This window comes from Pseudorca crassidens, chromosome 17, assembly GCF_039906515.1.
Source record: "Pseudorca crassidens isolate mPseCra1 chromosome 17, mPseCra1.hap1, whole genome shotgun sequence".
In the NCBI taxonomy this organism is placed as follows: Eukaryota; Metazoa; Chordata; class Mammalia; order Artiodactyla; family Delphinidae; genus Pseudorca; species Pseudorca crassidens.
The window spans coordinates 34,369,781-34,397,618 of NC_090312.1; the positions used below are offsets into that span (position 1 = coordinate 34,369,781).

The 27,838-nt window shown below is 40.7% G+C and overlaps 1 protein-coding gene and 1 pseudogene across 1 annotated transcript in view; one reads left to right on the forward strand and one right to left on the reverse strand.

Annotated features, from left to right (window-relative positions):
• The window catches only part of SLC25A32 (solute carrier family 25 member 32), a 56,324-nt gene that overhangs the window by 26,544 nt on the left and 1,942 nt on the right, over positions 1-27,838 (forward strand). Inside the window, exons 2-6 of the mRNA XM_067711564.1 lie at positions 16,188-16,338; positions 18,172-18,257; positions 19,540-19,700; positions 20,077-20,190; positions 20,517-20,662. Coding sequence (XP_067567665.1) covers positions 16,188-16,338; positions 18,172-18,257; positions 19,540-19,700; positions 20,077-20,190; positions 20,517-20,662 — 658 coding nt within the window. The remainder of the gene's footprint in view (positions 1-16,187; positions 16,339-18,171; positions 18,258-19,539; positions 19,701-20,076; positions 20,191-20,516; positions 20,663-27,838) is intronic.
• Positions 7,113-16,190, reverse strand: LOC137209990 (HMG domain-containing protein 4-like; annotated as a pseudogene).

Sequence of the window (27,838 nt, forward strand, 5' to 3'; positions counted from 1 at the left end):
CCCTTGATCATTATGTAGTGTCCTTCTTTGTCTCTTCTAATAGTCTTTGTTTTAAAGTCTATTTTGTCTGATATGAGAATTGCTACTCCAGCTTTCTTTTGGTTTCCATTTGCATGAAATACCTTTTTCCATCCCCTTACTTTCAGTCTGTATGTGTCTCTAGGTCTGAAGTGGGTCTCTTGTAGACAGCAAATATATGGGTCTTGTTTTTGTATCCATTCAGCCAATCTGTGTCTTTGGTGGGAGCATTTAGTCCATTTACATTTAAGGTAATTATCGATATGTGTGTTCCCATTCCCATTTTCTTAATTGTTTTGGGTTTGTTATTGTAGGTCTTTTCCTTCTTTTGTGTTTCTTGCCTAGAGAAGTTCCTTTAGCAGTTGTTGTAGAGCTGGTTTGGTGGTGCTGAACTCTCTCAGCTTTTGCTTGTCTGTAAAGGTTTTAATTTCTCCATCAAATCTGAATGAGATCCTTGCTGGGTAGAGTAATCTTGGTTGCAGGTTTTTCTCCTTCAACACTTTCAATATGTCCTGCCACTCCCTTCTGGCTTGCAGAGTTTCTGCTGAAAGATCAGCTTTTAACCTTATGGGGATTCCCTTGTGTGTTATTTGTTGTTTTTCCCTTGCTGCTTTTAATATGTTTTCTTTGTATTTAATTTTTGACAGTTTGATTAATATGTGTCTTGGCGTATTTCTCCTTGGATTTATCCTGTATGGGACTCTCTGTGCTTCCTGGACTTGATTAACTATTTCCTTTCCCATATTAGGGAAGTTTTCAACTATAATCTCTTCAAATATTTTCTCAGTCCCTTTCTTTTTCTCTTCTTCTTCTGGAACCCCTATAATTCGAATGTTGGTACGTTTAATGTTGTCCCAGAGGTCTCTGAGACTGTCCTCAGTTCTTTTCATTCTTTTTTCTTTATTCTGCTCTGCAGTAGTTATTTCCACTATTTTATCTTCCAGGTCACTTATCCGTTCTTCTGCCTCAGTTATTCTGCTATTGATCCCATCTAGAGTACTTTTAATTTCATTTATTGTGTTGTTCATCGTTGCTTGTTTCATCTTTAGTTCTTCTAGGTCCTTGTTAACTGATTCTTGCATTTTGTCCATTCTGTTGTCCATTCTATCTCCAAGATTTCGGATCAACCTTACTATCATTATTCTGAATTCTTTTTCAGGTAGACTGCCTATTTCCTCTTCATTTGTTAGGTCTGATGGGTTTTTATCTTGCTCCTTCATCTGCTGTGTGTTTTTCTGTCTTTTCATTTTGCTTATCTTACTGTGTTTGGGGTCTCCTTTTTGCAGGCTGCCGGTTCGTAGTTCCCGTTGTTTTTTGTGTCTGTCCCCAGTGGCTAAGGTTGGTTCAGTGGGTTGTGTAGACTTCCTGGTGGAGGGTACTAGTGCCTGTGTTCTGGTGGATGAGGCTAGATCTTGTCTTTCTGGTGGGCAGGTCCACGTCTGGTGGTGTGTTTTGGGGTGTCTGTAGACTTATTATGATTTTGGGCCGCCTCTCTGCTAATGGGTGGGGTTGTGTTCCTGTCTTGCTAGTTGTTTGGCATAGGATGTCCAGCACTGTAGCTTGCTGGTCGTTGAGTGAAGCTGGGTGCTGGCGTTGAGATGGAGATCTCTCGGAAATTTTTGCTGTTTGATATTACGTGGAGCTTTGAGGCCTCTTGTGGACCAGTGTCCTGAAGTTGGCTCTCCCACCTCAGAGGCACAGCACTGACTCCTGGCTGCAGCACCAAGAGCCTTTCATCCACAGGGCTCCTTAATTTGGGATGATTGGTTGTCTATTCAGGTATTCCACAGATGCAGGGTATATCAAGTTGATTGTGGAGCTTTAATCTGCTGCTTCTGAGGCTGCTGGGAGAGATTTCCCTTTCTCTTCTTTGTTCTCACAGCTCCCAGGGGCTCAGCTTTGGATTTAGCCCCGCCTGTGCGTGCAGGTCGCCGGAGGGCGTCTGTTCTTTGCTCAGACAGGACGGGGTTAAAGGAGCCGCTGATTCGGAGGCTCTGGCTCACTCAGGCCCGGGGGTAGGGAGGGGCACGGAGTGTGGGGCGGGCCTGCGGCGGCAGAGGCCGGCGAGACGTTGCAGCCTGAGGCGCGCCTGTGCATTCTCCCGGGGGAGTTGTCCCTGGATCCCGGGACCCTGGCAGTGGTGGGCTGCACAGGCTCCCCGGAAGGGCGTGTGGCTAGTGACCTGTGTTCGCACACAGGCCTCCCGGTGGCGGCAGCAGCGGCCCTAGTGTCTCATGTCTGTCTCTGGGCTCCGCACTTGTAGCCGCGGCTCGCGCCCGTCCCTGGAGCTCTCTCAAGCAGCGTTCTTAATCCCCTCTCCTCGTGCACCAGGAAACAAAGAGGGACGTAAAAGTCTCTTGCCTCTTCGGCAGTTCCAGACTTCTCCCCGGACTCTCTCCTGGCCAGCCGCGGTGCACTAACGCCCTGCAGGCTGTGTTCACGCCGCCAACCTCAGTCCTCTCCCGGCGCTCCGACAAAAGCCGGAGCCTCAGCTCCCAGTCCCGCCCGCCCCGGTGGGCGAGCAGACAAGCCTCTCGGCTGGCGAGTTCCGGTCTGCCCGATCCTCTGCGCTGGAATCTGTCCGCTTTGCCCTCCGCACCCCTGTTGCTGTGCTCTCCTCCGCGGCTCCCAAGCTCCCCCACTCCGCCTCCCGAAGTCTCCACCCACGAAGGGGCTTCCTAGTGTGTGGACACTTTTCCTCCTTCACAGCTCTCTCCCGCTGGTGCAGGACCCGTCCCTATCCTTTTGTCTCTGTTTAGTTTTTTCTTTTGCCCTACCCAGGTACGTGGGGGGTTTCTTGCCTTTTGGGAGGTCTGAGGTCTTCTGCCAGCGTTCAGTAGATGCTCTGTAGGAGTTGTTCCACGCGTAGATGTATTTCTGGTGTATCTGTGGGGAGGAACGTGATCTCCGCGTCTTACTCTTCTGCCATCTTCCCGGAAGTCCCCGTGAGTGTTTTAACTTCATTGATTTACATGCAGCTGTCCAGCTTTCCCAAAACCACTTGCTGAAGAGACTGTCTTTTCTCCATTGTATATTTTTGCCTCCTTTGTCAAAGGTTAAGTGACTGTAGGTGTGTGGGTTTATTTCTGGACTCTGTATTCTGTTCTGTTGACCCATCTGTCTGTTTTTGTGCCCATACCACACTGTTTTGATTACTGTAGCTTTGTAGTAGTGTCTGAAGTCTCGGAGAGTTATGCCTCCAGCTTTGTTCTTTTTCCTTGGGATTGTTTTGACAATTCTGGTTCTTTTGTGGTTCCAGGTAAATTTTAGAGTTATTTTTTCTAGTTCTGTGAAAAATGTCATGGGTAATTTGATAGGGATCTCATTAAATTTGTAGATATGGCCATTTTAACAGTATTGATTCTTCTAACCCAAGGGCATAGGATATTTTTCCATTTTTCGTCTTCAGTTTGCTTTATCAATATTTTATAGTTCTCAGTGTATAAGTCTTTCATCTCCTTGATCAGGTTTATTCCTAAATATTTTATTTATTTAAAAAATGATTCAGATACATATATTTTTTTCATATATTTTTTTCCACTACACATTATTACAAGACACTGAATATAGTTACCTGAGCTATACAGTAGGTCCTTGCTGTTTATCTCTTTTATACATAGTAGTGTGTATAGATTAATCCCAAACTCCCAACTTATCTCCCCACCCCCCTCCCCACTATCCCCTCTGGCAGCCTCAAGTTTGTTTCCATGTCTGTGATTCTATTTCTGTTCTGTACATAAGTTCATTGATAGCATTTTTTTGGATGCTACATATAAGTGATATCATAAGTTTGTCTTTCTCTGACTTATTTCACTTAATGTGATAATCTCTAGGTCCATCCATGTTGTTGCAGATGGCATTACTTCATTCTTTTTTATGGCTAAGTAATATTCCATTGTATATATGTACCACATCTCCTTCTTCCATTCATCTGTTGATGGATACTTAGGTTGCTTCTATGTCTTGGCTATTATAAATGGTGCTGTTATGACCATTGGGGTGCATGTATCTTTTCAAATGAGAGCTTTCTCCAGGTATATGCCCAGGAGTGGGATTGTAGTATCATAAGATAACTTTATTTTTTTAAGGAACGTCCATACAGCTCTCTGTAATGGCTGTACCAATTTACATTCCTCCCACAGTGTAGGAGGGCTCCCTTTTCTCCACACCCTCTCTAGCATTTATTATTTGTAGACTTTTTAATGATGGCCATTCCGACTGGTGTGAGGTGGTACCTCACCGTAGTTTTGATTTGCATTTCTCTAATAATTAGGAGTGTTGAGCATCTTTTCATGTGCCTGTTGGCTATTTGGATGTCTTCTTTGGAAAAATGTCTCTGTAGGTCTTCTGCCCATTTTTTGATTGGGTTGTTTATTCTTTTGATATTAAGCTGTATGAGCTGTTTGTATATTTTGGAAATTAATCCCTTGTTGGTTGCATCATCTGCAAATATTTTCTCCCATTCTGTGGGTTGTCTTTTCGTTTTGTTTATGGTTTCCTTTGCTGTGCAAAAGCTTTTGAGTTTAATTAGGTCCCATTTGTTTATTTTCGTCTTTATTTTCATTACTCTAAGAGATGGACCCAAAAAAATATTGCTGCGATTTATTTTAAAGAGTGTTCTGCCCATGTTTTCCTGTAAGAGGCCTTACACTTAGGTCTTTAATACATTTTGAGTTTATTTTTGTATGTTTTGTTAGAGAATGTTCTAATTTCATTCTTTTACATGTAGCTGTCCAATTTTCCCAGCACTCCTTATTGAAGAGACTGTCTTTTCTCCATCGTATATTCTTTCCTCCTTTGTCATAAATTAATTGATCATAAGTGCGTAGGTTTATTTCTGGGCTTTCTATCCTGTTCCATGGATCTATATGTTTGTTTTTGTACTAGTACCATACCGTTTTGATTACCGTAGCTTTGTAATATTGTCTGAAGTCAGGAAGTGTGATTCCTCCAGCTCTGTTCTTCTTTCTCAATTGTTTTGGCTATTTGGGGTCTTTTGTGTTTCCATACAAATTTACAAAATTTTTGTTCTAGTTCTGTGAAAAATGCCATTGGTAATTTGAGGGATTGTATTGAATCTGTAGATTGTCTTGGGTAATATAGTTGTTTTGACAATATTGATTTTTCCAATCCAAGAAGAACTTGGTATATCTTTCCATGTGTTTGTATCATCTTCAGTTTCTTTCGTCAACATCTTATAGTTTTCAAAAACAGTTCCTTTGCCTCCTTAGGTAGGTTTATTAGTAGGTATTTTTTTTCTTTTTGATGCAGTGGTAAATGGGATTGTTTTGTTAATTTCTCTTTCTGATATTTCATTATCAGTGTATAGAAATGCAACAGATTTCTGTATATTAATTTTGTATCCAGCAACTTCACCATATTCATGGATGAGCTCTAGCAGTTTTCTCGCAGCATCTTCAGGATTTTCTATATGTAGTATTATGTCATCTGCAAACAGTGACAACTTTACTTCTTCTTTTCCAGTTTGAATTTCTTTTATTTCTTTTTTCTCTCTGATTGTCATGGCTGGGACGTCCAAAACTATGTTGGATAAAAGTGGCGAGAATGGACATCCTTGTCTTGTTTCTGATCTTAGAGGAAATGCTTTCAGCTTTTCACTATTATGATGTTAGCTGTTGGTTTGCCATATATGGTCTTTATTATGTTGAGGCATGTCTCCTCTATGTTCACTTTCTGGAGAGGTTTTTTTTTTTATCATAAATGGGTGTTGAATTTTGTTAAAAGCTTTTTCTGCATCTATTGAGATGATCTTTTGGTTTTTACTCTTCAATTTATTCATGTTGTGTATCACATTGATCTGCAGGTATTGAAAAATCCTTGTATCCCTGGGATAAATCCCAGTTGATCATGGTGTATGATCGTTTTAATGTATTGTTGAATTCGGTTTGCTAGTATTTTGTTGAGGGTTTTCCTATCTATGTTCATCAGTGATACTCGCCTATCATTTTCCTTTTTAGCGATTTTCTTTTGTCTGCTTTTGGTATCAGGGTGTTGATGGCCTCATTTAATGAATTTGAAACTGTTACTTCCTCTGCAGTTTTTTGGAACAATTTCAGAATGATAGGTGTTAACTCTCCTCTAAATGTTTCGTAGTATTCATCTGTGAAGCCATCTGGTCCTGGACTTTTGTTTATTAAGTGTATCTTTTCTTTTGGAAGAGTTTGAGAGGGATTGGTATAAGTTCTTAGTATGTTTGATAGAATTCCCCAGTGAAGCCACCAGTCCTGGACTTCTGTTTGCTGGGAGGTTTATGGGTTTTGTTTGGTTGGTTTTTTTTCTATATAGTTTCTATTTCACTTTTAGTGATCATTCTGTTCAGAGTATTTATTATTTCTTGATTCAGTTTTTGTTGGGCTGTATGTTTCTAGAAACTTGTCCACTTCTTCTAGGTTGTCCACTTTGTTGGCATATAATTGTTCATAGTATTGTCTTATGGCCTTTTCGTATTTCTGTGGTGTTGGTTATTTCTCCTTTCATTTCTTAATTTGTTTATTTGTGTTCTCTCTCTTTTCTTCTTGGTGAGCCTGGCCAGAAGTTTGTCGATTTTGTTTATCCTTTCAAAAAAGCAGCTCTTGGTTTTATTGACTACTTCTATTGTTTTTTTAACCTCTGAATTTATTTCCTCTCTTATCTTTATTACTTCCTTCCTTTTGCCAACTTTAGGTTTTGTTTGTCCTTTTTTCTTTTAGGTGATTTGAGATTTTTCTTGCTTTTTGAGGACGACCTCTATTGCTGTGAGCTTCTCTCTTAGGACTGCTTTTGCTGCATCCCATAGATTTTGTATGGTTGTGTTTTCATTGTCATTTTTGTCAAGGTATTTTTAAATTTCCTCTTAGATTTCATCGTTGACCCATTGGGTTTTTAGTAGCATGTTACTTAATCTCTATATAATCTCTATATAATCGTGGGGTTTTTTTCTTTTTCTTTTCTCAGTACTCTTTCTGTGGTTGATTTCTAATTTCATACCATAGTGGTCAGAAAAGATGCTTGAAATAATTTTTTTCTTTACAAATATTAAAAATGTGATTTTTAATAATGTAAGTACAAAATTTTATTTCTTTATACAACTGTAATGGGATTTGGATCAAACTGCTAGAATTTATTTAAAAGACAAAATAAAACAATGATATAAAAACTGCAAGAAGGTTTGAATCCAGAGGTTTTCCTCTAACAGTACTAAATACCACAAGGAACAGATTATACAAATGTGTACAAATTTTAAATACAAATACAATAGGGTTGGATTTTAAAGGAAAACAAACAAAAATCAGGTCCTCATCAGGACTTTATTAATGTGTACAAATGACAATGGTAGGATTGACTTCTTTCTGTACTAATCCATGTCTCTGAGGCCCTTCCTTGATACTCTGTGTCAAACAGGAAACTGACATGGGTACAGAGGAGGCGTGGGACAGGTGCTAACACACAAACTCAAACCAGGATTTCTGCTCTTCGTGATTTTGGTTCCCAAACATTCCTGTTTCCTTCTGTTTCCCCAGTTAAATCTCAAAACTGCTCTGAGGTGAGAATGGCATTCAGCAGCCAGAATACCTTTAAGAAAAACAGCCCTGTGACCACACTGGTGGGAAGAAAGGAAGGAATTAAATAGGATGCAGGATGGCGGCACTTTCCTCAAAGATCTACTTTGATACTGTGGTGCTCCATCCAGGCCAAGGGAAGAAAGCAGTCACCTCAGAGTCTGGTTTTGACATGGACTCTCAAACCAAATTTAAAAACAACCCTGAAGCCCTCAACTGTTTTCTTTGGAACTGGGAAGCAAAAATCTGGTTCTTTGGAAATAAGGGCAGCTCGGAATGGTAACCTTCCTTTTTATTTAGTTTCTTGACACTGTTCAGTTGTAAAGAACTAGAATCCCAATATGATTCCTTTCCAAGGCACAGTACCTGAACGTGTAGATGATTTGGAGTTTGCAGAGGAGACCAGAGGAAGGAGGGGAGGAAGAAATGACAAATCTGTATCTTCCACATGCTGTTGCTGGTGGAGGCTCTTGTTTTTAAATTATATATACAGAAATTTACAGGATAAATTAAAATCTGAGAGTTTAAAGAGTTAAATACACATAATTAAAACACATCCACACATGCACATAAACAAACCTACATGAGAATAGAGTACTTTTTTCGCAATTTGCTTAAGTGTGGAATGCAGAACACTGTGTATCTGCCCAACAGGGGAGCCAGTGAGATGAACCCAGGAATCAGGTTGGGCAAAGCTCACCTTCCACACCCACCAAGCAACTAAGCAGCAGAACTGTGAGCTAAGCTGACGCTGCCAATGGAAGATAACAGCTCTTAGCTCTGCAGACCAAATGCTGTGGGTCAGCTCACAATATAGTCCATTCAGCTGGTGGCATTAACGGCCTTACCCTCTCCAGGCTCACAAATCTCCTTGGCTCCGACTGAGGCTGCCAATGGTACCAATGATTACAATAAGTTTTGAGACATGGACACTGGTAGAGCAGGAATTCGGATGAAGCCCCCTACTAAGTTCACTTAAGCCATCGCAACAACTTTCAGATGGGAATGATGTTATCATCTCCCACCTAGGTCACTTCAAGTTGAAAAGCTTTGTACTTTCAGTTAACTAACGTCTTCCCATAATCTTTCCCGTTGCATTTCAGACTGTAAGACAGGTAAGGCAAATGGTCAGTGATGGGTCTGGAGGTACAATTGAGTTTGGAAAAAAATCACATTTTGGCTGACCTTAAAGCGATGCACTTGACATCCAGAACAAGCCTTCAGCCCCCAAGTTACATTGTTTTTTAAGGTAGATTTATCCACCACAGGAGAAGAAATAATCCCAAGCCCATATTCATACCAAGGTTTCCTCTTGGCTAAACCTTTGCCATTTCATAAAATTATTAAAAGCAAAGTAGTTACAGTCCTATGTATATATTATACATTGTACATATATATATATATATATATATTATGCATATATATAAAAATTTAAAATCTACACCCAGAGGCCAGTGAAGGGATCTGCAACAGTCACATATACACAAGCCAGCAACAGGCAAGATAAGGTTTCTGTCCCAGAAGTCTGCTGTCACGGTCCAAGCATGATGTAAGCAATGTGGTCCAGCGTGTTTGACAAGACCTGTTTGGGACAGCCATTCAACTCAGGTAGTCGTGTGGTCACACACGCTAAGGGGCCAAGCACACAGATGATGGAATCCAGAAGCACTGACAGATTGCCAGACACCGCCACCATGCCCTCGGTTTCCTGCAGGTGGTGTCCAGTGAGGCTCAGGGACTCTCCCAACAGCTGGAGATGAGCGGCCACGTCGACAGGCTCTGTCTCGGGGGCTTTGTCTGGCAAGGCGGGTAATAATAGCATGTTGGTGGGTGCGGATTTCTTCGGGGCGACAGTACTCCTGCAGAGGAAGCTTTCACTTTCATGGAACCTTCTGAGCTGGATGCTTTGCTTTTCACAGTTGTAGCTTCTGCTTTGTTCTGTTTGTGTTGCAGATGCTGAGGTTTTTGCTTCCAAATCAGTTTGTCCTTTTCTGGCAGTTGCTTCCACACCTCAGCCAGTTTTTGGGGGTTTTTTGTGGGGTTTTTTTGTGGTACGCGGGCCTCTCACTATTGTGGCCTCTCCCGTTGCGGAGCACAGGCTCCGGATGCGCAGGCTCAGCGGCCATGGCTCACGGGCCCAGCCGCTCCGCGGCATGTGGGATCTTCCCAGACCGGGGCACAAACCCGTGTCCCCTGCATCGACAGGTGGACTCTCAACCACTGCGCCACCAGGGAAGCCCCTCAGCCAGTTTTTTACTCAGTTTCCCAAAATCTATGCCTAGATGGTCAGGCAAAGGTTACACGATACTCCTTAAAGAACACCTGGTAGGCCGACATGTTCTTTTTTGGCTTTTCTTCTCTCTCTCTTTGTCCTTCTCTCTTTTTTTTCTCACTGTGCCTATCCGTGTGGAGGCCAGGAAACGGTGGGGGAGGGGCGGCTGCTCCAGTGTACGGGATGCTGGGCGGAGGGCCGGGCGGCGCTGGGACCTCTCCCGCTGGTGCAGCAGGAAGTCCCGACCTTCTCTTGGACTTGGAGTGTCGCTTCTCTTTATGCTTCTCCTTGTCCTTTTTTTTTTTTTTTTTTTTGCGGTATGCGGGCCCCTCTCACTGTTGTGGCCTCTCCCGTTGCGGAGCACAGGCTCCAGACGCGCAGGCTCAGCAGCCCTGGCTCACGGGCCCAGCCGCTCCACGGCATGTGGGATCTTCCCGGACCGGGACACGAACCCGTGTCCCCTGCATCGACAGGTGGACTCTCAACCACTGCGCCACCAGGGAAGCCCTCCTTGTCCTTCTTTTTGCTCTTCTTTGACTTCTTTTTCTTCTTGATTGCCCAGTAAGAATCATCAATCACTAACTCCCCAGCCTCCAGCTCCCCGCCAGAGGAGGAGCCTGATTCTACTAGAATAGGTTCAAGCCCTGAAAGATCAAGGTTAGCACTGTGGGATTCTGGGAACTGGGAGGCCTCAGACCCATAGCCTTCAGGGCCAGGAGACGAACGTGAATCTGAGAATGACTTGTACTTCCTCCAGGCTGTTTTCAGAAAGCTCCGTAACTCGTGTCCTAGGAGTAAAGCACCTTGCTCATCAAGCTGACGTCTTAGAGGATTTTTTCACAATTGCTTGTTGAGAGGGGTACTGAAAAGACTCCTCATCAACTGAGCTGCTTCCCTTCTCCTTTGGTGAGAGAATAAGTTTCATCTTTAACCCATCAGGCTCCCAAAGGGTCTGTGTCTCAGTGTTCACATAGAGCAGTTTCATTTTTTTGGATTTGTGGGAACCACCATCCTCCAGGGACAGCTCCCCACTGCTTCTGCTGACTTTCTTCCTGTGGTGTTCCTTTTTACTCTCTGAATGGCTTGAAGAACTGGAGGACATTTCTCCTGTCTTTTGGGGGGGGGGGTTTGGTGCCTTTTGCCAGAGGGGAAGTGATCCCTTTCAACAGGTCCATAGTTGTGTCAGCAGATTGCGGGCTGGACTTTTTCTTCTGTGACAATTCCAAAGACAAAATATCTGGTGTATCACAAATGAAGACTGTTCTTCTATGCTGAATCTTCCAAAATGCCAGCCCTCCACCTCTCTCCTCCTTCACCCTGGTTTATCGGCACTCAGAACAAGAATCACTGTCCTCCATAGTAGTAATCATCAGAGGAGTGCTTCCTCTTCTTGTGTTTGTCCATCCCCAAGAAGTAAAGTTCACTGTCCTTTAACCTCTTCTTGGAAGAATTCCTTACCTGAGCAGTGATTTCCTCCTCTTCCCTTAAAAAATCTTTGTAAGAACGTTTCTTTTCTTCTTGGCTTTGGCCAGCAGCTAGCCCTATGTCCTCAAAGCTGTGATCACCATCAAAGCAATCTTCACGAGGCTCGCCCAGATCCTGCCTCAGTGCGCTGACTGCCAACATCTTGGAGAAGGAGCGGAAAGCGCAAGCGGCCAGGGAGCCTCAGTCGAGCCCAGAGCGCAGACCTTGAAATAATTTCTATACTCTTAAATTTGTTGAGGCTTGTTTTGTGTCCTCGTATGTGGTGTATGCTAAGGAATGTTTCATGTGTATTCCGAAATACACATGCTTGAAAAGAATGTGTATTCTGGGGTTTTTTTGCATATAATGTCCTGAAAATATCAATTAAGTCTACCTGTTCTATTGTATCATTTAGTATCTCTGTTGCCTTGTTGATTTACTATTTGGAAGATCTTGTCCATTGACGTCAGTGGGATGTTAAAGTTTCCTACTGTTATTGTATTCCCAGCAATTTCTCTCTTTGTTAGTATTTGTTTTATGTATTTAGGTGATCATATTGGTTGCATATATATTGAGTGTAATATCCTCTTCTTGTATTGATGCTTTTATCATTATATACTGTTCTTCTTTATCTTTCTTTGTGGCCTTTGTCTTAAAGTCTATTTTGTCTGATATGAGTATTCCTACACTGTTCTTGTCATTTCCATTTGCATGAATATCTTTTTCTATCCCCCTTTTTTTTTTTTTTGGCTGTGTCAGGTCTTTGTTGCTGCGTGCAGGCTTTCTCTAGTTGTGGCAGGTGGGGACTACTCTTTGTTGTGGTGCGTGGGCTTCTCGTTACAGTGGCTCCTCTTGTTGCGGAGCACGGGCTCTAGGCGCGTGGGCTTCAGTAGTTGTGGTGCATGGGCTCAGTAGTTGTGGTGCACAGGTTTAGTTGCTCCGTGACATGCGGGATCTTCCCGGACCAGGGATCGAACCCATGTCCCCTGCATTGACAGGCGGATTCTTTTTTTTTTTTTTTTTTTTTTTTGACAGGCGGATTCTTAACCACTGCCTCACCAGGGAAGTCCCTATCCCCTCACTTTCAATCTATGTGTGTCCTTCGCTCTAAAGTGGGCAGTATATTGGAGGTTCTTGTTGTTTTTAATCCAATTTGCCACTCTGTCATTTGATTTGAGCATTTAGTTCATAGACATTTAAGGTAAATATTGATAGATAGGGATTTATTCCAATTTTAAACCTTGTTTTCTAGTTGACTTTGTATTTCTTCTGTTTCTTTTTCTTTCTACTTTTTTGGTTTGATGGGTTTTTAAAAATTATGCACGAGTTCTTTTTGGTTTTTGTGAATCTGTTGTTTTTGATTTGTGGTTTCCCTGGTTTTCAAGTACATTAACCCATTACTATATACCTGCTTTAGACTCATAGTCATATAAGTTCAAACACATTCTTAAAAAAAATGAAATCTATGTTTTCTTACTCCCCTTCCCCACATTTTATGATTTTGATGGCCTCTTTTACATCTTCATGTTTATCTGTTTATAGTTATAATTGCTTTCACAAAAAACATTTATCTTATTTAAATGATTTACTTTCCAATTGTGATTCTCTTTCCTTTAGATTCTTGCTTTTTTTCTATTTAGAGAAGACCTTTCAATATTTCTTTTAGCATAAGTTTAGTATTGCTGTATTCTTTTAGTTTTTGCTTGTCTGGGAAATTGTTTATCTTTCCTTCTATTTTAAACAGTAATCCCACTGGGTAGAGTATCCTAGGTTGTACGTTTTTCCCTTTCAAGACTTTGAATATATCTTGCCATTCCCTTCTGGCCTGCAGCATTTCTGTAGAAAAATCAGCTGATAGCTTTACAGGAGTTCCCTTGTAATCAACTTTTTTTCTCTTTCTACCTCTAGAATTCTCTCTTTATCTTTAACTTTTGCTGTTTTAATTATAATATGTCTCGGTGTAGGTCTGTTTGGATTCATCTTGTTTGGGACCATCTGTGCTTCCTGTACCTGGATATCTATTTCCTTCTTTAGGTTTGGGAAGTTTTCAGCCATAATTTCTTCAAATACATTTTTGATCACCTTTTCTCTTTCTTCTCTTTCTGGGATCCCTATTATGCATAGATTGCCATGCTTTAAGTTATCCCATAGGTCTCATATATTGTTTTCATGTGTCTTTCTGTCTTTTGTTCTGATTGGGTGATTTTCATTATTCTGTCTTCCAGATCACTTATTTGTTTTTTGCATTATTCAGTTTGCTATTTATTGCCTTTAGTTCAGCTTTCTTCTTGGCAAATGAGTTTTCTAATTTTAATTGGCTCCTCTTTATAGTTTCTATGTCATTTTTACAGTAATCTGCATTTCTGTTGGTATCCTTTCTTAATTCCTTCAGTATTTTTATTACCTCCTTTTTGAACTCAGGGTCTAGTAGACTGGCAAGGGCTATTTCATTGTTTGTTCTTTCAGGGGAAGTCTCTTGATCTTTTAGTTGCGAGTGGTTTCTTTGTTTCTTCATTTTATTTATATTTCTCTGACTATGAGTTTAGGAAAAACAGTTATCTACTGTGGTCTTGAAAGGCTGTTTTTATGTGGGAGCATCCCTGTGTTGCCTGCGTGAGTCTAATATTTTTGGTGCAAGGGCTGTTTTTAGTATGGATGCCTGCTGCTGCTTTTTCTCAGTGTGTGCTGGCTGTTATCCCCTTGAGAGGGGGTGTGATTGTTGTGGCGGTAACCAGAGCCTGCACTGGATCATGAACGGGACCTCATGTTTGTTCTGTGGTTGTCACAGGCCTGTCAGGGGCAGGGTCTGCTCCCCAGTTGTTGGAGTAGAAGCCCCCATATTCGATTCTAAGCTACAGTGTGAGGTAGGTGGGACTGGATTGCTCCTGCTGGGATAGGAGCTGCTGAGTATTCCTCCTCAGGGGCTGTCCACCAGGAAATGCACTCTGTGGTGTCACCTGTGTGAGCTCGCAAAGTACAGTGTTGTTGGCACTGCCCTCAGCCTTGGGAATGCAGGCAATTGGCCAGGATGTCCCTCAGGTGCTGTGCTCACAAAGCCGCCAGCACAGAGCCACTGAAGTCCAGCACAGGGATCCGCCCATGGGAGCTATGGAATCAGCCCAGACCCCAGCCCCACCTCCGCATGCAGGTGCCCACAAAGCCCACCAGTGCTAACACCAGACCTGCTCCAGTGCCAGTAATATGCTCCACTGTCCCACAGGCACTACACCTTCAGAGCCCCAGCAGCATAAATCCACACAGCTGCTGGGACATGGCTCAGATTTCAGCCCCGCTTCTCAAGTCTCCAGCACTAGGGATCTGCTCAGATTTTAGTCTCATCTCTATGTGTGGGCACTTGCACACCCCCAGAGCTCCTAGAAGCGGAGCCACACCTGCTGTGAGCACACTGAGAATGAGGCTGCTATGGAGGGGCCCCACCCCTCCATGTGTGTGTGTGTCTGTGTGTGTGTGTGTGTGTGTGTGTGTGTGTGTTAACAATGGGGCTTTTATGGAAGATCTGGTCTGCACCCTACACACACCCTGTTGTGGCCCAGACCACACTTCAGTCCCTTTGGGCAGTCTCTGCACAGCCAACCCCAGTCCTCTCGCCCAGTTTGTTCGCTGCAGCCCGTGTTTCAGCACCCAGCCCCTGTGCCATGGGTTGTTTGTTTTTTTGATGTTGAGTGATAGGAGCTGTTTATACATGTTGGATATTAACCACTTATCGGTCATATCATTTGCAAATATTTTCTCGCATTTGGTAGGTTGTCTTTTCGTTTCATCAATGGTTTCCTTTGCTGTGCAAAAGCTTTTAAGTTTAATTAGGTCCCATTTGTTTGTTTTTGCTTTTATTTCCTTTGTTTTAGGAGAAAGATTCAAAAAAATGTTGCTACAATTTATGTCAAAGAGTGTTCTGCCTATGTTTTCCTTTAGGAGTTTTATGGTATCTGGTATTACATTTAGTTCTTTAATCCATTTTGAGTTTAGTTTTGTATATGGTGTTAGAGAATGTTCTAATTTCATTCTTTTACATGTAGCTGTCCGGTTTTCCCAGCACACTTACTGAAGGGACTGTCTTTTCTCCATTGTATATTCTTACCTCCTTTGTCATAGATTAATTGACCATAAGTGGGTGGGTTTATTTCTGGGCTCTCCATTCTGTTCCATCCACAGAAAATTACTGTGTGTAATTACACATAGTAATTTTCTGTGAATTGATAGTTTATGTAATTAGCCTATAAGTTTTTTAGAGGCTGTTTGTCATTTTCTTATTGATTTGTGAATCCTTTTTGTAAATTAGATATATTAACCCTATACTACAAATTGTTTTCAATCTCTTATTGGCTTGTGGAGTCTTTCATGAAATAGAAGTTATTTAAAATAAGCATTATCTTTTAAACTTCCAAAACAGATTTGAATTCTCCTTATTTAAGTATCACAGAATGTGTGTAGTATCAGTTTTTGTTCTACCCTATCATGTTTTATTAATTTAGAACTTTTGAGAGTAAGAAAACAATGGGATTTTCTACTTTCTATTCTGATTTGTGTGTGTGTGTGTGTGTGTGTGTGTTGGTGGGGACTGTGGCAAGAGAATTTCCAGGAAAGTTTATCCCATTCTCTACATTTGCTTTATCGCTCCTCACATCTTTATCCAAGTTTTTATTGAGGGTATACTACACACTTAAAACTTAGATAAATATATGAATTTATTAATTTAAAAATATCAAATCCTGGAAAATAATTTTATCTACCTAAAATTTTTTTCTTTTGAATTTACCTCCTTTCTGTGATTGATTGTATGATATCTATATGTTTATATATAATTCAGAGCTAGAACTTTGCTCCCACCTAACTCTGTGTATCCTTTACTGCAGTGAGTGATGGATTGGAACTGAGACCGAAATATAAAGGAGTTTTGCATTGCTTGACCACCATTTGGAAACTTGATGGACTACGGGGACTTTACCAAGGAGTAACCCCAAATGTGTGGGGTGCAGGCTTATCCTGGGGACTCTACTTTTTCTTGTGAGTAGGTCTGGGAGATTTTACAGTAGTAAATAAAAAGGAATTTATGTTTTTAATGATTTTTTTAAAAATCAGTTGGTGAAGCAAGGTGAGTCATTTAATCAGTTTCTCTGCATTGGAAGGGCTAGAAAGAGCAGAATGGCATATTAGTCTCATTCTCTGTAAGCTATTATCAGAGGCATTTAGTTTGGAAAAAAGTTATTAATAAGAAGGTAAAAGGATGAGATGGAGAAACACTCTTCCAGAAGCCATTTCTGTGAGATGGATTCAGGAAGGTGGCTTCCCAAAATACATTGATTCATAATGAAGTTGGAAAAGCAGAAGAGGACAGATCTTGGAGTCCTCATAAGAACATGTATCACAGGATAGCCCTATGGGAACAGAAAGCCAAAGCCAGTGCATGACTGAAAGAGTCTGAGGCATGTTCTTTCTTACCTCCTATTTGACCTGCTCCTTCATCTTTGTAGCTCATTCATTTCCTCACTCCTTCACTGTCAGGTATCATTACCGTTTGTAATCACTGATATTGGATGCTTACTGAAGAAGCCACAGAAAGCACCTGTGGCAGCCATATTCAAGTTGTTGAGTGTACAAGGGCATGGACACAAAGTATTATCACACCGCAGTGGAGGAGTGTGTGCTGCTCTGAGCTTGCCTCTGATATCTGAAACTGAATCCATGAATGGGGAGGCTTTTGTTTTAATACAGCGCATTTTTAGGAAAACATCAGTACCTGGTATATTTGCCTTCTTCTCTTTTGTGTCTGACATTTTACTTGATCTCTCATAATCTTATGGCAGTATACAAACCAACCTTAAAATATTTCCTAAGTGAAATCAAAATATAAATCAGCCTTAATATTGTTTAAATATTTTTCCTATTTTCAGTTGTAAGACATTCCTAGATGGGCGAAACCGTATGTATAAAATTTATTATGTTAATAATTTCAGAGCTGTGTGGGTTCTTTAAAGAGAGTTTCTAAGGCCAAACCATGTAAGGTTTATGTGTTGAAATTATCATAAAACAGTATACTTGTTTTATGATAGAATGGATTGGTCAAGTTTGGAAAGATTTATTTAGTTGAAGCCTTCTTCCTGGAGGAAAATGGAAATTGGAGTTTGACAAAAAAGGTGATTTAACTCCCTTACTCAGAAGCATTTTGTGGCTGTTTTCTGCCAAGTAAAGCGTAAATGTCAGTGTGCCACTCAAGTGTAGCTCAGTTTGCCCTGTCTTCCCATCCACCCCTATAACTTTTGCTCATGCTTGTGTTTCCCTATTGAAACTGCACCCGTCTCTCCTTACCTGGCTCCGTGTTGCCTCCTACACAAAGCCTTCTCTGATCTCAGTAATAGTTCCTGAATCTCTCATGGTACTGTTTGTGTTATCTTTTGTTATGATTTCTTGTGTGCCACTATGGTCCTTGTTAATCTGTTAGGTGGGATCCGTGGAGTGTTTTATGTATCAGAATTGCCAACCACAGTATCTGAACGTAATAGTTAGCTGCCCTTTTTTTGTCTGCCCAATTGCTGCACCAGTATACCCTCCCCCTTCCAGTTTTCCTGTTTGCTGTTTTTATTAATGGTTGAACATGTGATGAAAATATTTTACATATGTATTGCCAGCCTACATATCTGGGGGGAGAGATGGTATAGTCTTACAGTAAACCATTTCCAGTAAATCCATTATTTGAAAAAGGTCTTGTTTTGTAGTTGGATTATGTATTGACTTCTACTTTTGAGGTATTTTTAAGTTACCCACACTTTAAAATAGAATTTACTGCTTTATGTCACCCATTCAAATATTTATACACCTGTTCATGTTTAATTCTTTTAGTTACAATGCCATCAAATCATATAAGACAGAAGGAAGAGCAGAAAGGTTAGAGGCAACAGAATATCTCATCTCAGCTGCTGAAGCTGGTAAGGTAGTGTGTGAAATATAAAACATCAACTTCCAACTTGATTTTCACTTTTGTTCTTTATTTGCTTTTTTTCCTATGAACACCTGAGTTTAAATATGCTCATCTAACTATACTAATCAGTTATCACATGAAATTTCTTAGAAGGCAAGTATTCTGATGGATTACTCTGGATAGATTTCAAGAATTTTACTTGTCTCAAAGGGTATAATATTTAGAAAGGTTATGACTCTCTAATTTAAGATGATTTGGTATAGTGTTTCTTCCATTAAAATATGATTTCAGTTTTCAAATTAAACAATTAAATAGTCTTGTTTAATTGCCTTATGTAGGTGTAATATTCAGAAGGAAAAACAAAGTAGGACTCTTAAGTCTTTTAACTCCTACTTTGATACCTTGTTACCTTGGTGGTTTTTTTTTTCTTTTTGGCCGTGCTGCACGGCTTGTGGGATCTTAGTTTCCCAACCAGGGATTGAACCCAGGTCCTCGGCAGAGAAAGTGCTGAATCCACTGGACTGCCAGGGAATTCCCCACCTTGGTTTCTTAATGTTTACTGATTGTTTTTTAAGGCAAGAATTATCTTGCTCATTTTGAATACCTAGCTGCTAGCAGAGACCTGACTCACAATAGGACTCCATAAATACTTGTTGAATAAAGGACTACTTAGGAAACTTGGCAAATGAGAAACTTAACCATTTGAATTTTTTTTAACAAAATCATCACTATCTGTAAAGAATGTAAATATTTCTTTTGATATTACATAGTTATTTAATTTTTGAGGTGTTGTGGCTACTTTGAGTGGTTTTGAGGAAGAGGGTGATAAAGTTGGGGTGGGTATACGTGTGCACATGCACAGATGATTGAGGTGCTGGATTGCTGGTCCTTTTCCCCTAATCTTCAGCCCCTCTGGGTTGTACTGTGTCCTCCTCCTAAGTATATGTATCTCCTTATCAGCATCTGCTTCCCAGGACCTCGGTCTGTTCTCCACACTAGGCCACTTTGTTTAGGAGCCAGGACATCTTTGCTACCCTCACACCTCAAAGGGAAAGTGTTTCACATTTTCATCACCTTTTAAATTTACTTCTCACTAACCACATGGGGAACTTTTTAAGACCACGAAAAACTATGTCTACCCATTAACCCTAGGTCTGTGCCTCAGGGACCACACCTTGCTGTTGCAGGTACAGCCCCATTCTTTATATAAATGGACTGTTCTTAATTCAGCTTGTCAGAAGTGAGAAAGTACCTGTATGCTGAGTAATATTATTTAAATCTGATTTCAGGAGCCATGACCCTCTGCATTACCAACCCATTATGGGTAACAAAAACTCGCCTTATGTTACAGTACGATGGTGTTGTTAATGCCTCACAGCGGCAATATAAAGGAATGTTTGATACACTTTTGAAAATATATAAGTATGAAGGTGTGCGTGGATTGTATAAGGTAATGAATTGTTATCAATATATTTTAATAGCTGACAATTGTAATTTCCCTTGGCTCTATTGTCTGAGTTCGGAATGACCTGTACTCAGTCCTGAAAAGAAACCAGACTTAGGCAAGGAACAATTTAATGACAACCGAAATCTGTATTGAAATTGTACTTTAAACTGTTTATCCTCATTACCATAAGAAGTATCATCGTGACACTGGTGGGTGTGTGAAGGACTGTCTAAAATAAAACTTTGTTGAGTAACCATTTCTCTAAGTCACACACTGAGGTCACTCATTCCTTACTCCCCTCCCGGAAGCTGTGGTCCCTTGGAAACTCGCTTAGTTTAGCTTTTTTTTTTTTTTTTTTCCTTCACTTGTTCCTTTCTAGGGGTTTATTCCTGGGCTGTTTGGAACATCACATGGTGCCCTTCAGTTTATGGCATATGAATTGTTGAAATTGAAATACAACCAACATACCAATAGATTACCAGAAGCACAGTTGGTAAGGTGATACTTGAAAAAACACTGGTATTTATTTTTATGGGCATTTAATAGATGGAAATTTTGTCACGTTTACTTTGGTAGTATTGCTATGATGATAAGTACTGATTCTGCCACTAATTTAATTTATAGTTAAATACTTTACAGGATAATGGCACACAACTGTAAAAAATAGAACCCCATTGAACGACCTTGTTTCAAGAGGGGAAACAGTATTTTTCACTTGTGGATCCACTTCAGTGTTGGTTTCCCTATGTAAATTTTACTTCTATATTTTTAAAGAAACCCTACCTAAAGAAAAACAAATGTTTTCTGTTGTCATTTTAGAGCACGGTAGAATATATATCAGTTGCAGCATTATCCAAAATATTTGCTGTGGCAGCAACATACCCATACCAAGTTGTAAGAGCTCGTCTGCAGGATCAACACATGTTTTACAATGGTGTATTGGATGTAATCACAAAGACATGGAGGTAAGAGTATGTGGTATATCAAAGTGGCTCTTAGGAGGTACCTTGTAAATCTTAAACCGTCCAGTTGACATCATTAGTTTTATAGCAAAGACCAGTGTCTGTGGTGAAAACATGGCTGATGGACCCTTCCTCCCCATATCCCATTTACTCCATAGAAAACCATGAGCCTCGACTTCTTCATCTATAAAATTTGAATATCTAGGTTGACAGAGTTGTTTATAAAAATCAAATGAGATGTGTGAAAGTACCTTGACAAATTAATTAAAATTTAGGTATTATAGAATATTTGAATGGCATTGAACATAGGAAGTCATAAAAAACCTAGTTTAATAGAATTAAGAAGGCCCCAAGGGGGGGGCGGAGTCAAGATGGCAGACTAGGAGGACGCGGAGTTCGTGACTCCTCACAACTAGGACACCTACCAGGCACTGGTGGGGGACCACAGACACCTAAGGGGATGAGAGGAGCCCCCGAGCAACCAGACCCCAGGGAATATTAATCAGGGTGCGGTCTCCCAGAGGTCCTGATCTCGGCGCCAAGACCCAGCTCTACCCAACTGCCTGCAAACTCCAGTACTAGACACCTCAGGCCAAACAACCAGTAAGGCAGGAACACGGCCCCACCCATCAAAAAAGGCAAGACAACAAAAAAATGTTACGAACGAAGGAGCAAAGTAAAAACCTACAAGACCAAATAAATGAAGAGGAAATAGGCGACCTACCTGAAAAAGAATTCAGAGTAATGAGAGTAAAGATATCCAAAATCTCCAAAATAGAATGGAGAAAGTACAAGAAATGTTTAACAAAGACCTAGAAGAACTAAAGGACAAACAAACAGTGATGAACAACACAATAACTGAAATGAAAAATACACTAGAAGGAATCAGTAGCAGAACAACTGAGACAGAAGAGCAAATAAGTGAGCTGGAAGGTAGAATGGTGGAAATAACTGCCAAGGAGCAGAATAAAGAAAAAAGAATGAAAAGAAATGAAAACAACCTAAGAGACCTCTGGGACAACATTAAATGCACCAACATTCGCATTATAGAGGTCCCAGAAGGAGAAGGGAGAGAGAAAGGACCTGAGAAAATATTTGAAGAGATTATAGTAGAAAACTTCCCTAACGTGGGAAAGGAAATAGCCACCCAAGTCCAGGAAGCACAGAGAGTCCCAGGCAGGATAACCCAGGGAGAAACACGCCAAGACACAGTAATCAAACTAACAAAAATTAAATTAAAGAACAAATATTAAAAGCAGCAGAGGAAAAGCAACAAATAACATAGAAGGGAATCCCTGTAAGGTTATCAGCAGACTTTTCAGCAGAAGTTCTGCAGGCCAGAAGAGAGTGGCAGGATACATTTAAAGTGATGAAAGGGAAAAACCTACAACCCAGCAAGGATCTCATTCAGCTTCGATGGAGAAATCAAAAGCTTTACAGACAAGCAAAAGCTAAAGAAAATTCACCACCACCAAACCAGCTTTACAACAAATGCTAAAGGAACTTCTCTAGGCAGGAAACACAAAAGAAGAAGCAGACCCGCAAAAACAAACCCAAATCAATTAAGAGAATGGTAATAGGAACATACATGTCGATAATCACCTTGAATGTAAATGAATTAAATGCTCCAACCAAAAGACACAAACTGGCTGAGTGGATACAAAAAGGAGACCCATATATATACTGTTTACAAGAGACCCACTTGAGACCTAGGGACACATACAGACTGAAAGGCAGTGGATGGAAAAAATATTCCATGCAAATGGAAATCACTGGAGTAGCAATACTAGTTTCAGATAAAATAGACTTTAAAATAAAGACTCTTATAAGAGATAAGGAAGGGCACTACATAATGATCAGGGGATTAATCCAAGAAGAAGATATAACAATTATAAATATATATGCACCCAACATAGGAGCACCTCAATACATAAGGCAAATACTAACAGCCATAAAATGAGAAATCAACAGTAACACATTCATAGTAGGGGACTTTAACACCCCACTTTCACCAATGGACAGATCATCCAAAATGAAAATAAATAAGGAAACACAGCTTTAAATGACAGGATAGACCATATAGACTTAATTGATATTTCTAGGACATTCCATCTGAAAGCGGACGAAAACACACTCCAGGATAGATCACATCTCATGTCACAAATCAATCCTCGGAAAATTTAAGAAAATTGAAGTTGTATCAAGCATCTTTTCCAACCACAACGCTATGAGATTAGATTATAGGAAAAAAACTGTAAAAAACACAAACACATGGAGGCTAAACAGTGCGCTGCTAAATAACCAAGAGACCACTGAAGAAATCAAAGAGTAAATTTAAAAATACCTAGAAAGAAGTGACAACGAAAACACGACGACCCAAAACCTGTGGGACACAGCAGAAGCAGTTCTAAGAGGGAAGTTTATAGCAATTCAGTCTCACATCAAGAAACAAGAAAAATCTCAATCTAACCTTATGCCCAAAGCAACTAGAAAAAGAAGAACAAAGAAAACCCAGTTAGTAGAAGGAAAGAAATCATAAAGATTAGAGCAGAAACAAATGAAATAGGAATGTAGCAAACCATAGCAAAGATCAATAACACTAAAAGTTGGTTCTTTGAGAAGATAAACAAAATTGATAAACCTTTAGCCAGACTCATCAAGAAAAGAAGGGAGAGGACTCAAACCAATAAAATTAGAAATGAAAAGGGAGAAGTTACAACAGACACCACAGAAATACAAAGGATCATAAGAAACTATTACAAGCAACTCTATGCCAATAAAATGGACAACCTGGAAGAAATGGACAAATTCTTGGAAAGGTACAACTTTCCAAGACTGAACTAGGAAGAATTAGAAAATACAAACAGATCAATCACAAGTAATGAAATTGAAACTGTGATTAAAAATCTTCCAACAAACAAAAGTCCAGGACCAGATGGCTTCACAGGCAAATTCTATCAAACATTTAGAGAAGAGCTAACACCTATCCATCTCAAACTCTTCCAAAAAACTGCAGAGGGAGGAACACTCCCAAACTTGTTCAATGAGTCCACCATCACCCTGATCCCAAAACCAGACAAAGATGTCACAAAGAAAGAAAATTACAGACCAGTATCACTGATGAACATAGATGCAGAAATCCTCAACAAAATACTAGCAATTCAAACCCAACAGTACATTAACAGGATCATACACCATAATCAAGTGGGATTTACCCCAGGGATACAAGGATTTTTCAGTATCAGCAAGTCATTGTGATACACCATATGAACAGATTAAAGAGTAGAAACCATATGATCATCTCAACAGATGCAGAAAAAGCTTCTGACAAAATTCAACACCCATTTATTATAAAAACTCTCCGGAAAGTGGGCATGGAGGGAACCTACCTCAACATAATAAAGGCCATATACAACAAACCCACAGCAGACATCATTCTCAATGGTGAAAAACAAAGCATTTCCTCTACACTCAGGAACAGGACAAGGATGTGCACTCTCACCACTATTATTCAACATAGTATTGGAAGTCCTAGCCACGGAATCAGAGAAGAAAAAGAAAGAAAAGGAATACAAATTGGAAAAGAAGTGAAATTGTCATTGTTTGCAGATGACATGATACTATACATAGATGATCCTAAAGATGCCACCAGAAAACTACTAGAACTAATCAATGAATTTGGTAAGGTTGCAGGATACAAAATTAATGCACAGAAATCTCTTGAATTTCCTATACACTAACAAAGAAAGATCAGAAAGAGAAATTAAGGAAGCAGTCGCATTTACCATTGCAACAAAAAGAATAAAATACCTAGGAATTAACCTACCTAAGGAGACAAAAAGACCTATACTCGGAAAACTAAGACACTGATGGGCATTTCCCTCTTTTCCCTTATGTTCTTCTCCTCTTACACCAAAATGACTGCTGTTGCCAAAAACACAAACACAACCCGCGAGTTAGAATCTAGTCCAGCATCATCTGTCTCTGGCAACCTGGCCTCCAGCTGCTGCCTGGTTTAGCATCTTTTAATGTAGAAACCCTCTTTTCTGTTCTCAAAATCAGTAAATGCTTTGTTTCAAAAGCTTCTTATATTTCTGCTGCAGGTCAGTGGACCTGGCACAGATTTTCTTACCCTGGCCTCATCGTACCTTCCCTGACTTGAGGAAACATTTGGATAACAACAGGCAGAGAAAGAAAAACCCCAGTGGGATGTTTTCTCGTTGAATACAAGACCCTCGGTTGAAGGTTTTTAGATCTTTTCATCCAGAGGAATCCCCTTTACACCTCACATAGCGGGTAACCAAAACTGAAGTGTACCGGCTTGGGGTATCATAGGGAACAGAAGAGCATTGCTTCCAGTACAGGTCACAGACATGGGATGGGAGAAAGGCTTCGTTGTCTGTCGTCTTGTGGAAAGAGGATCTTAGCATAAAAGGCTGCCTCGCTGTGGCTGGTGCATGCCCGTGGTCACCTGCATGGTCACCTTTGGGTTCCATAGTTTGGATGCTGAATGAGCCATTAGGAAATGTAGGCATTTCCCACGCCAGCTAGAATAGCCACGCGGTACGATCCTGGGTTCCTGCCATCAGGAGGAAGTTACGAGATCTTCCCACTGCTTCCCAAGCCCTCTTCTCTTATAGGCATTTCTGGAAAGCCTATTAGAAAAGCAAAGAGAATCCGAATCCAGCTTCCCTCCCCAACCCTACCCCAAGAGTCAAAGTAGATGGTGTTGTGTGAACATTTATATATATACACACATATGTTTGCTCTGGTTTAGTTTCATATATACAAGTACACGTTTATGTATTGTGCCCTAAATAATAATAATACTAGGGAAGGTTTTTCCCAAGCTTCTTGTTCCTTGGTTCTGGCTTACACTGGGGACTGTGCCACTGACCTGGCTTAGTGTTCCGGTCGGGGTTTGGGGAGAGCAGAGTAGCCAGGCACCCTGGGGGAGGTGGGGACCGCAGGGGCAAGTGTCTCAGAAAGTGAGCAGTGCACACTCCCAACCCCAGAAAGGTGACTTAGACAAACCAGGGGAGCAGGGCTCTTGCTCAGGAACCCCAGGTTTGCTTTGCTTTCAGGCCTGTGTTTACCCCTTCCCCCCACCCCAGGTCTGTTACCACAACTCCCTGGTGTCTCTCGGTGTTTAGTATGTCTGTAGGACAGTGGAATCCTTAGTCTCTCCAGAAAGGGCCCTCAGCATGGCCTTGAAGGCCTGACCAGTGAATTAAGGGATTCTGCACCCCACTTTTCCTGGTCCGTTAAGCTTGGGGTAGAGGGCGGCAGGCGGGTCCCCAGGCGTGGTACAGAGGCCAGAGCTGTGCCAGAACGGTGCGCCTGTCCACCTCCAGGCTTCCTGCCATGAAGCCTTGTGTTTGCCTCTGTTTTTAACCTGTGGTGTTGTTATTTAATTGCGTAACTTTGTTTTTCCGTTACTGTGAAAGTAAGGTGTTGTACTTTTAATTTTTTTTAACAAATGTTACCGTTCTTATTTAAGAGAATAAATTCCAAACAGTCTTAAAAACAAACAAAAAAAAGACACTAATGAAAGAAATCAAAGATGATACAAACAGATGGGGAGATATACCATGTTCTTGGATTGGAAGAATCAACACTGTGAAAATGACCCTACTACCCAAAGCAATCTACAGATTCAATGCAATCCCTATCAAACTACCAATGGCTTTTTTTTTTTTCACAGAATTAGAACCAAAAGTTTTACAGTTTGTATAGAAACACAAAAGTCCCCTAATAGCCAAAGCAATCTTGAGAAAGAAAAACAGAGCTGGAGCAATATCAAGACAGTATGGTACTGGCACAAAAACAGAAAGATCAATGGAACAGGATAGAAAGCCCAGAGATAAACCCACGCACCTGTGGTCATCTAATCTATGACAAAGGAGGCAAGAATATACAGTGGAGAGAAGACAGCCTCTTCAGTAAGTGGTGCTGGGAAAACTGGACAGCTACATGTAGAAGAATGAAATTAGAACACTCCTTAACACCATACACAAAAATAAACTCAAAATGGATTAAAGACCTAAATGTAAGGCCAGACATTATAGAACTCTTAGAGGAAAACATAGGAAAAACACTCTTTGACATAAATCACAGCAAGATCTTTTATGACCCACCACCTAGAGTAATGAAAATAGAAATAAAATAAGCAAATGGGACCTAATGAAACTTAAAACTTTTGCACAGCAAAGGAAACCATAAAGAAGACGAAAAGACTAACCCTCAGAATGGGAGAAGATATTTGCCAACGAAACAACTGACAGAGGATTAGTCTCCAAAATACACAAACAGCTCATGTAGCTCAATATCAAAAAAACAAAAAACCCAATCAAAAAACGGGCAGCAGACCTAAATAGACATTTCTCCAAAGAAGATATACAGATTGCCAACAAACACATGAAAGCATGCTCAACATCATTAACCATTAGAGAAATGCAAATCAAAACTACAGTGAGGTATCACCTCACACCAGTCAGAATGGCCATCATCAAAAAATCTATAAACAATAAATGCTGGAGAGGGTGTGGAGAAAAGGGACCCCTCTTGCACTGTTGGTGGGAATGTGAATTGATACAGCCACTGTGAAGAAAAGTCTGGAGGTTCCCTAAAAAACTAAAAATAGAACTACCCTATGACCCAGCAGTTCTACTACTGGGCATATACCCTGAGAAAACCACGATGCAAAAAGGCACATGTAACCCAATGTTCATTGTAGCACTATTTGTAAATAGCCAGCTCATGGAAACAACCTAAATGTCCATGGACAGATGCATGGATAAAGAAGATGTGGTACATATATACTATGGAATATTACTCAGCCATAAAAAGAAACAAAATTGGGTCATTTGTAGAGATGTGGATGGACCTAGAGTCTGTCATACGGAGTGAAGGAAGTCAGAGAAAAACAGATATCGTATATTAATGCGTGCATGTGGAATCATAGATGAACCTATTTCCAGGGCAGGAATAGAGACACAGATGTAGAGAACGGACGTGTGGACATATTGGTGGGGGGAAGGGGAGGATGGAATGAATTGGGAAATTAGGTTTGACATAAATACACTACCATGTGTAAAATAGCTAGCTCACGGGACCCTGCTATATAGCTCACGGAGCTCAGCTCCTTGCTCTGTGTTGATGTAGATGGGTGGGATGGGG